General features: G+C 38.5%; 1 protein-coding gene across 2 annotated transcripts; it reads left to right on the top strand.

The window, feature by feature from the left end:
• The first annotated feature begins 1,617 nt into the window (after positions 1-1,617).
• LOC111344763 (uncharacterized) lies at positions 1,618-10,935 on the top strand. 2 transcript variants are annotated; one of them, XM_088753558.1, is made up of 9 exons: positions 1,618-1,997; positions 4,917-4,970; positions 5,272-5,496; positions 5,641-5,749; positions 6,364-6,420; positions 6,618-6,659; positions 7,157-7,343; positions 8,878-9,050; positions 10,313-10,935. In XM_088753558.1, the coding sequence occupies exons 1-8, from the start codon at positions 1,977-1,979 to the stop codon at positions 9,023-9,025; spliced, it is 843 nt and encodes a 280-aa protein (XP_088609684.1). In that variant the 5' UTR covers positions 1,618-1,976; the 3' UTR covers positions 9,026-9,050; positions 10,313-10,935. The 2 variants fall into 2 exon arrangements, with proteins under 2 accessions (XP_088609684.1, XP_022807750.2); XM_022952015.2 differs by having other exon boundaries at positions 1,623-1,997; positions 10,422-10,935.
• The last annotated feature ends 108 nt before the right edge of the window (positions 10,936-11,043 follow it).

Below are 11,043 nucleotides of genomic sequence, written 5' to 3'. Positions count from 1 at the left end.
TGTGCGATACAATTTAAATACGTGTTTCCAGGAATAGAAGTGACAACTCCAACGGCCCGACAAATAGAAGCGACCTGAGTCTTCAACTGTTCTCGTTCAATAAACCTTGGCTTGGAAGCTCCGACAATTTGAGTACCGCGATATCACCAGGTAACGCCTCATCCGAAGACTCTCTCAGTGAACCTTTTGACAAAAATTGGCGGCCTTTACTTCCAGTTCATTGTACATGAACCCCACATAAGCAACACCAGTCTTAATGACCATCATCCTCTGTGATGTATATGGAATTTCGGGATGATCGCAGCGAATTTACAGCGTTTTTCTTTCGGTGGAGAGCTAAACGGCCCGAAATCAGCCCAGAGAAATCATACGATAAAATAGGATAGCCATTTAAGAGAGGTAAGTTTGTTTTTATCTAAACCTAGTTCAGACTGATAGTGCAATCGTTTATTCTCATTCACCAATCCTTACCTTTCGTTCACTTGCGCATCGCAAACATATTTGCATCTTTACAGAAGCTCAGTCATCTGCGAGCTTCGGCTACTTGTGCTAGGACACCTATTATGCCACATTTTTTTTTTTTTTTTTATTTTTTTTTTTTATCGCGCGATAAAATCAAAATATTGCGAGATAGATGGAAAGTATGGCGATAAATGATAAATTATCGCGCGATAGATGAAAAATTATGGCGTGATAATTTATCATTTATCGTGTATAATTTTTAATTTTTTAAATATCAACTAGTGAGCAGCACTTCTGCGAACAGTAGTTGAAAAACGTTTTTAGTCTCCGACGCGTTTCGTCTGTCGTAGACGTTGACACGGCGGCCACGGTTTTATCCCAAAAATAGTTTTTTCACCTTGCCTTACACGTTTTAAAATTTTCACAACTTCGCCTGTTCCTTTTCGTGAGTCAGGCCAAGCCTCTATGGTCATTGGCACCCGTATTTAGCCAAGATTTTGCAAGATTTGGCTTATAAATGCAGGCGTCTAGTTCTACCTGTGAAACTCCCTGAAGAAATCTACCACAGTTAGACGAAAAACGTCGGAGAATAAAGAAGTTTTACAAATGCTGTTCGCAGAAGTGCTACTCACTCGTTTATATTTAAAAAATTTCCAAAATTTTTCTTAAAAATTGTCCTTTGTTGTCCACGGAAACGACGTGCGTGACAGCCGATTACGTGACCAAACAAGTTTCCCATTCATAAATAAATTATCGCCCGATAATTTATCATTTATCGCGCGATGATTTATTATTTATCGCACGATAATTTCCATGTAACGTGCGAAAATGTGGCATGTCTTCTACGGGTCGCCGAAGGCGACACCTGATATCAAAATTGCTTTTCTCGGTAAAAGGTGAAAGTTCAAGATCACTCAGTTCCCTCTCTTCATCCTTCCAATTGGACCCTGGGAAAAATGTTTGTCCGCAGCTGGTCAAAAAAAAAAAAGGCATGCGTCCAGCTTGAAGAGGGTTTGGGCTAAAAATGACAAAAATGCAATGAGATTGAACGGCTGTCACGCAAGATGTCATGACCCCTTGACTAGAAGAAGACCAGAAAAAGTAAAATTTTACGAGAACGTGTCAAATATTCGAATATTATACGTGATGGGTGAAGAGGCCAAATATTTTTACGTGAATGAGTTTTACAACGGGTTATAAGGGACCTCTAACTAGTTCCCACTCAGTTCGTTCTGGAAATCGTCAGAACATTGCTGCCAGTCTGTAAAAAGAGAAAGTTTTCGTGATTTCGAAGCTCCAATCAAAACGAGTAAGTCTCATGACGTCAGTTTCCTCTCTTCCTCTTGGGAACTGGAGTTGGCTACAGATGGCTGGACCAAACACCGTGTAAATTCCCACTCTCTGGTGAAACATGATATGAACGGTTGTTTTCTTCGCAAGTAGAGAAGATTTGCAAGTGTGAGTGTCGACTCACAGTCCCTCAATTTAGAAACTTCCTATCCGTCTTGGACTGAATGCCAGCTCACGCACTGGAGGTAAGCTATAATCCCATCTTACGCACATCGCTGAATAATTTCTGTCTTGTGCTTGTACATGTCTAACTCGCTATCATCGACTGATAGCAAGGAACACAAACTGTTCCTGTTAAAACTATCGATCCGACGTTACTTTGTCCGAAGACAGTGTACCACGCGGAGTGATTTTGACGAGCTGTCGGAGTTTCGCGGAACGAATTAACAGAAATACTTAGCTAAAACGGTAATGTTCACCTGAAGATTCCTCTTTTCTAAGCTTCTAAATTCAGAAGGGGTGAAACCTAGCGATAGCCATTTTTAGTGGGGTAGGTTTCAGTATGTAAGGAAACTTTTATCTAAGCGTACAAGGCTACCAATGCAAGACGATCGCAAAGTTCCCTATTATGGCGTTATCAAATACCCCAGGTGTTCCTTCGAAGAGGTTAAAAGTTAGCGGTCGTGCTGTATTACACGGTCAAATCTTACTATGAATAAAGGCTGATAGTTTCGAAAGAAACTGTTTGGTGCTGCGTCGGTGGGGGTAACGAAATAATTTGGATATATCAACAAAGTTGAAATGGTAAATTGGCCACCGTAACGATTACAAAAGCTGACGTTTCGAGCATTTGCCCTTCGTCTTTCGCTCCGACGAAGGGGTAATGCTCGAAACGTCAGCTTTTGTAATCGTCACGGTGGCCAATTTACCACTTCAACTTTGTTGATATATCCAAATCTTACTATGCTTTTCTTTTTTACCGGTAACCTTCCTTGTGTCTTGATTTGTAGTTGGTAATCTTTATTAAATTGATCACCACTGCTGGTGTCTTAAGATCGAACAATCTCCGAACATTAATTTCAGATATACGTAGTTAATATAAACGAAGCGACACGCAGCATCACTGAAAGTAGATTTGATATGTACAAGAGAACCCACGAACATACTCAGAAAACATTTCCATCCACCGTAAGTGATTATTACGGTAAAGAGGCGGAAAACCAAGTGAAATTGGGTAGGCAGCCATCAGAGAATGAGAAATGGTTATCACCAGATGTTGGTGTTGGCTTGAGGTTAAGACTCGAGGTATCTTGAGAAGTGGCTTTAAAAATTGCAGCCATTCGTTAAGAAACTCTTCATACTGACCTTAAAAACTGTGGCAAGGCATCGCCAAGTACAATTGTTGGCTAGTAAGTTGTTCCCTTGAATTCATTACAGAGAAAAAAATAGCCTACTATGCTATTGACTTTATATGTTGATAGAAATAAATAACCTAATTTGACCATTTCCAGAGCCAAGAATCCACAGGAGGGGAAAGAGGGTCCTGATGCCTTTACACGCACAAACCTCAGACAAACTTGTGCATCAAGATAAAAGGGAAAACTTAAAATCTCTCTTTTTCTGCACAAGGTTTCAAGGAAATTTTGAGGTTAAACAAACTGAAAGAAAAAAATGCATGGGTCACTTTCTTATTCAGGAGGCAAATCATACATCATACTGGTTCATAAATTCATGGGTCACCCTTGCCTTTCTGTTAAATTCACAAATCACATCTTAATTCTGGTCTTTATCATGTGCTACATACAGCTGGATAAACCCTCTCTACATGTATGTATTTAACCTTTTTTTTTTTCTTAATGGGCTGGTTCATTCTTACTAGCCACAGAAGGGGAGTTGCAATCATATAAAGTTGGAGTTGTGAGAGGAATTTCAATCCTGTGAAATTTTAAAGTGAAATCATTAGCTATTAGCCACATGTTTGACAGAATTATGGTTAGAGGAATCAAAACAGAGTTTTTTTCCTAACAACTCCGAGCCTTGTTATCCAGAACCAATTTCAATGCCAGTTCTCAAGCCATCTGAGAGCTACGAGTCAAATAAATCAGTTTGTAAAAGCAGGGAACTTACAGGCAGTAAGCCGGAGGGTGGGTACTCTGGTTTTGTTTCCATCAGTTCACATTTCACTGAATTGCACAGAGCAGTGATTCTGAAAATGACTCCTACTACAGCTTGGCTGAAAACCCTTAACCTTATAACTTATAAGATCTCATTGTAAATTCTCCCCTTTAGCTGTTACACATCTCTTTGTTAATTAGTCATGAGAATTTGGTATTAGATCAAGGTAACAAGATCTACCTGATAAGTTTCAGTGTTCTCATGACCCATCTGGTGGATAATGCATGGATGATATAGGGAGAAGTTACATGTTAATCACTTCTGGGAGTTAAAGGGTTAATATCATAGGTGACAAATTACTCCTTAATGTTGGCGCAAAATTTCAGCGTTAATTTTAATTTCACATGTGAAATTATAAAATTGCCATGGTAACATCTCTTGTATCTCGATCAGAGCTAAGATGTTGTTGAAATTTAAGACAGTGACCCTTCAAGAAGTTATGAAATTAAAAGAAGCGGCCGAAAATTTAAATACGCGAAAGAGCACAATTAACTGGGTGTGAGTTTTTGAGAAGGGGTGTGATGAAAATAGCCTTGAGAAAAACCTGGAGATGATTCTTCCCAAGCAGTTGGACAAAGTACTCGAGCGATTTTACGCCTATGTGTGTAAACAAGACATAATTTGTCACCCACGATATCAGAATTTTAACAAAACGCGCATGAAATTATTTCTTAATTTCTCTCGTCGCCATTTGATTACACATACTAATTACCCTCGTAAATTATCCCAACAAAAGAAAACTTGGTACTACAGTATATGAGACAAAATTGGTAAGTTGATGTTACAGTCATTTTCTCTAAATTGAAACAACTCGGCTTAATCTTTTGTAACAATGAACTTTAGTGTGGTCATGTTTTTGTTATTTTGTAAATGTTTTTTAATCTGTCATTATACACAGGCTAGCATCTCCAAGGCCATTTTCAAAAGACATCTGTTTTCTGGTAGACCTTAAAACTTAAAATAATAAAATGCATTTTGTTTTCCCTCAGATATCTATAGCCATGCGAAGGAGTGATTTTGTCAAAAGGAAACGCAGCACACAGGTGACATTAAATTGAAATTCATACAATCTGCATGTGTGTTGTTTAATTATAACTCTTAAAGAACTGTAAGGCATATTAACATAAGTGCAAAAAATCCAGGGAACAACATTAACTGTTATGCCTGTACTTGGTAAATGGGAAATACTCCTTAAGTTGTAGTTGGAATTAGTCCAAATAGCTAAGCATGTACAGCTGCGAAACTCACACAGGCAGAGAATAGAAACTTATGCTGCAAATACAGCTCAATAAGCATGCTTGATAATCTTTGATATCATTTGTTTTGGACAATTTTTGTGAGCAGAAAGATGCCTATAGCACCAGCAGTGGTGATGGCAGTAGTAGTAATGATGAGGAGGAGCTGAAGGCTGCATTTTCTAAACCAAAGACGCCCCCAAAAGGGAAGAAACTTAGAGAAAGAACCAGTCCCTTTTCATCTGACTCTGATGAAAATGTTATGGGTGAACTTTCTGAGAAAGGCTCCAGCTGTGGAAAAGATCATGGTACCATGCAAGCAGCTTCAAGTAAGGTAAGGTCGATGTGTAAGATCAGTGTTTGGTATGATTCTTGTTCTCTTGCTAAAATGAAACAAAGGTTCAGAAGAACTTGATACAAGACATGCTTCAGCCATTGGACAAAAGTGTGATCATGATTATTGGTGATTTCTTCTTAGGTTGAGGTGCTGCCCTCCTCTCACAAGGATACTGGTCCTGAATCGCTGAGTGTAAAGCCACAGGATGAGCAAGCGGAGAATATACTGAAGACAGAGAAGTCCTGCTCAGGTGTGACTAGAATTTAACTTATCATTTTTATTGTATTTTATTGTTTATTACTAAGATTAGTTATAAAATGGTTATGCACACCCTGTACATCCTAACATTTTTATTTACCTTTTTTCAACTCCATTTTTCCTGTATTTGTTTTCCCATTAATCAGAGAGTGGCTAGCACCATAATAGCGTAGTAAAGACACCTGGCTGGTCAGAACTGTTTTATGTTGACAGCTGAATGCCATCAAGACTCCTTTGTTTGAGACTTGCTCACTCATGGGCTTTTAGAGAAAATTGCACACAAATTCATATTGTACAGAGTAGTATAAAATATATCTATTAAGCTTGTTTAGTTTCATTGGAAGAAGTAGTCTGAAAGACTGGCCAAGAAGACTGTGATTTTCTGTGGCTCAGGACTTGTGTCGAGATAATGCCACAATTCTATGGACCTCAAGAGATGTAGAGGAAAAACACAGGGTGTTAGGCATTTCAGCCAAATTACATTTCATAAGCCTTTTTCTTGATAAAATTGGTGACATTATTTTACCACTGTCATAAGTAGATTCATTACTTTTTGGGTAGTGTTGCTGATGACACATGCTTATTCAATTGTTTCTTCACCCTCAGATGAGCAACGAAAGACTTCAATTGAAAATAAGATGAATATTTTGAACACCAAGAAAGGTTTTTAAAGTATAATTTCATATCTACATTACATGTTGTGTATTAATGGTGTAATTACACAGTGCAACTCTGTCTGATTGAAGGCACTGTGCCAAAGAGATGGTTGATGCCGGTTTATTATAAGTGTTTGGGTATGGCATCTAGTAAGACTTTATTTTGATGATATCATTGACTTACAGTATGGTTTTGTCACACAGATAAACCCAAGAAAAACATGTATTTGTTTGACTTTTTGGGAGGTTAGTCCTAAATTAGCTTGTGAGAGTGGATGTGTCAATAAATATAAGTAAAAATGTGCTTTCTGCAAAGGTGCAATCCATTTGCTGCAGTGTCATTGGGCTGTTTATGTAAAGCTGTTTTAACTTTTTAGTTATGTCTCATTAACATACCATCTTCAACAGAGAAGGGGTGCCCCTTTACAGTATGTGTGCTATAACTCATGAAACTCTAATTTTAGAGAGAGAGAGAGAGAAATGATCATTTGTGTTAGTATTAATCCTTTTCACTCCCAGAATTGATTAACATTCAACTTCTTCCCAAAATCCCAGCAAGGTATCCTTCAAACAGGTGATGACAAAAGACAAGATAGTCAGTGGAAGGGTGTTAGTTTGATGAACACCAAATTCTTTTGTCTAATTTACAAGGACATTAATTTTATAGCATTTAGTGGGGAGAATTTCTGATCAGGTCAGAATATGGGAGTTGAATGGTGGACTGCTTACAATTTTTTTCGCAGATGAAGTTAGCAATGATGAATCACAGGCCCTCCAAGCACTGAGCAACTACTGGGTTACTAAAATTGCCAGAAACAAAGATATTTTGAAAAGAGCTCCACCTAAAACCCAACAGGAGCAGGACTTTTACAACAAGTACTGTGATAAGGAAGGCAAGCTGTCTATCACTGCTGCTACCCATCTCATGAGGTATATAGAGTAAACAGAAGCTTGATCCCATTAAAACTTGTTTTTCAGGTGGTATTGTTAACATTCTTCCCATCAATGTTAATAATGACCTCTTACCAACCAAGTGCAAGGGTCGCACTAGGGAATAATATTATTGGCCAGAGGACCAAGTGAGAACCAATTACAGGGCTCAACACTAACGGTGGCCCACTAGCCACAGACTGGTAGAAATTCAGTTTTGGCTAGTGGTTTTCAATTTCCACTAGCCAGTTTGGCTAGCAAACAGACTGAAATTGTCGGAACATCTAAAAACATCTAAGATGTCACTAGCTACTTGGCTAGTAAGTTGAAAAATTAGTGTCGAGCCCTAAATTAGAACTCTTGGGCAAATGGTAGACACTGAATTTACCAATCAGAGAGTGCACTTTACTTTGGTTGTGTTATAATTTTGATTGGCTCTCACTTATGGCCTATTGGAGGACAGATACATGAATGATGTCACCATTTTCAATTGCTTTGCTATCATTTAAAGCAAGTAGATTCTGTTGTGGTTGCTTTGTACCATTATAAATCACAGAGGATGTCAAAATTAGGTGAGACCATCATTGACACAGTCAGCTGTGCTACCTATTTGTTCTTACCACATCTGAAGGTTATCTGTGATCTAATACTAAACAGAACCCTGGCAACATAGAATCCATTTTTTTATTTAGTAGAGAAGAAAAATGCTGTTAATGGTGATTTCATCATGTCTCTTTCCTCCATTAGATCACGAGTAAGAACCATTTAAAATGTGTGTATAAATCAGCTCCTTGTATTAATACATAATAAAATCATATGAAGCAGCTGGCCCTGGTTATTGACTGAGTTTGGTCTGGCCGGATGGGAAAATATTTGGCTCACGGTCGTGAGGCAGGGACCTCTCTGCACTCAGTCTGTATGTCATGACCTCAAGCCAAATAATTTCCCCACCAGCCTCTTCACTCAGTCAGTCAGTCCGTAATGTGTACATGAATAAAGGCTGATAGTTTCGAAAGAAACTGTTTGGGGTTGCGTCGGTGGGAGTAACGAAATAATTTGGATATATCAACAAAGTTGAAATGGTAAATTGGCCCCCGTAACGATTACAAAAGCTGACATTTTGAGCGTTAGCCCTTCGTCGGAGCACTAACGAAGGGCTAATGCTCGAAACGTCAGCTTTTGTAATCGTTACAGTGGCCAATTTACCATTTCAACTTTGTTGATATATCCATATTGTGTACATGCTTATCTGCAAGCAGTTACATTGACCATGCTATGGTAGCAAACACAGCCAGTCATGCCTTGTCAATCCTTGAACTCTCATAAATGACCATGATAGAATTTCTCCTTACAATTTTGGTACAATATCAAGCGTACATGTGAGGAAAATAAAGAACAATATCAATCAGGGGATTATTAGTTTATCCAAGTTGATGGAAGTCTTTAGTCTAAAAAATTTATGCCTTGATGCCATAGTAGTCCTAAAAAATGTGATAATTCTTCCAAGCATTAAGCTCTATTTTTTCATTCTTAGCCTCCCATATGTGATCACAGTGTGCATGAAAAACAATGCCCAGATTGAAGTGGTTGTCTCTAATCGAGAGAAGGCTTTGCAGGAGTCTGAAGAGTTGCATCAAAGCTACTTTGAAGTAGTTGAAGCCATGGCAATGCATTTAATGTAAGACCTCAAACTAAATGTAAAAAGAGGTAAGATTGAACAAATATGTAAAATAATATAGAAAGGTGCCAGCATCGGAAGGTTCTTGCCTTCTTGGTTGAGACGTAGGTAACACCAGATACACTGCTTTTAGCTTGCAAAGTAGGTGTAATTTTGGCAGGCGAGTGCACAGTATTTTCTTTGCGAAAGTTATGGTAGAGAGGGGGGAGTCTTTTTGCCCCTTCCTGCCCCCTCCCCCTACCTTCGACTCAAACTCCAAATTAGACATGGCTGGTTGAATAAACAATTGCATGCTTCTTTTAACTCGCCCTTATAAGAGGTCTGTGCTGCAGGCTACTTTGTATTTATTAACTGAGATATTGTGTAAAGAGATTCTAAAGGTGATGTTTTGAGTGTTAGCCCCTTGGACATGCACTCTGATGAATAGTTAACACTCAAAATACCAGCTAAAGAATCTCTCTGTGATAGCCAATTTACGCAGTCAACCCAGTTGATAAAACCTAACTATTTTGTAATACCCTCACCATCACAGCACCACAGATTCCCTTTAATCTTCCTTCTTCCCACTCCTTTATGGTTTACAACTAATTTTAAGACCAGTTTAGCTTGACCTAAAAAAATGTGCAACAATCAACTTTCCATACCTGTCTGGGAGAATAGCAACAGGTAACTAGAGGATCAACACCATTGGGCAAATGTCTGAAGTGCTGGCAACTTTTGATGATAATGCATCCTGGGTGGATGCCTTTGAATTTATAACAGGCCCAATGACCACTCCACTGAAATCATCCAATGGCAAATGAGCCATGTGGGTGTATGATAAATAACTTTAATGTATACCATTGTAAGAGATGCATTAACTTAATGGTCAGGGCAATGGACTCTTGGTCTAGAGGTCTGGGTGCTAGACTTGGCTAGGTCAATGTGTTGTGTTCTCACATTGCACCTCTCTCCCCCCTGGTGCACAAATGGGTACTGGTAAACTGTCAGGGAAGCCTGATGAAATGCAGGGGGGGGGGGGTAACCTTGTGATGGACTAGCATCCCATCCAGGGAGAGTAGTGATCCTCCTGGCTGCTTCAGGCTGCACTGAAACAGGAACAAGCTCCTGCTGCTTGGGCCAATAAGCTCAAGTACAAACTTAACCCTTTAACTGCCCAAAATAATTCACATGTAACTTCTCCCTATAAAATCCAAACATTATTCTGCAAACAGGTAATGAGAGTGCTCAAACTTATCAGGCAGAAGTTGTAATCCTGCTCTCACACCAAATACTCATAACTTATTTGCAGGGAAACTTGGGGCAGCTAAAGGGGAGAATTAATATTAAGATCTTGGAACCTAAAGGGTCATTGTTGTGTATACCTTTTGTGTAATCGAGTTTGGTTCTATCCTTTTCAGACCAAGAAGAGATGAAATTTTTAGTTTCACCTTACAGTACTAGGGTAAGCTGCATTATGTGGCAATAATAGGTTAAAGTGTAAGTAGGAACTTTCTTTGGTAAATGTCTCATGACCTAATGTCTAGTGATACAATGCTTAGACACACATTTTGGTTATTAATTACTGTTGTGATGCGCTTTTGAATATTTTATAGAAAAGGCGCAATACAAATAATAAATGTTATTGTTATTACACATGTATAGTTTAGACTTCTGGTAAATCATGTTTGTAAAGTATGAAATGTTTGCATAAGTCCTACATGCAAACTTTGTTTTAGGCTTGTGTTGATTTAATTTGCAACTAGTTGCTTTTTGTAGTTTTTTACTAATGAGGTGAGGTACAAGTTCACTCTTGTAGTCATAGATTCATTGATTGTCACGTAACTGAAAGAACCACCTACCTACTTTAGATGTTTTGTTGTACTGATTATAAATAATAAATGTAAAAACTAATTCATTGAAGGTGAAATCTTACATTTGTGGTCCTTTGTTTTACTTTTACATCACTTTTGTGTTGCCTCTCCTGTTTTTTTTTTCATGCTTTGCTGCAATTGTTGAACACTCAAGAGGAGTAGTTCCCAG

The sequence above is a fragment of the Stylophora pistillata genome, chromosome 3 (assembly GCF_964205215.1).
Source record: "Stylophora pistillata chromosome 3, jaStyPist1.2, whole genome shotgun sequence".
In the NCBI taxonomy this organism is placed as follows: Eukaryota; Metazoa; Cnidaria; class Anthozoa; order Scleractinia; family Pocilloporidae; genus Stylophora; species Stylophora pistillata.
Note: the sequence above shows the minus strand (reverse complement) of the source record. Positions and strands in the feature narration are given on the sequence as shown.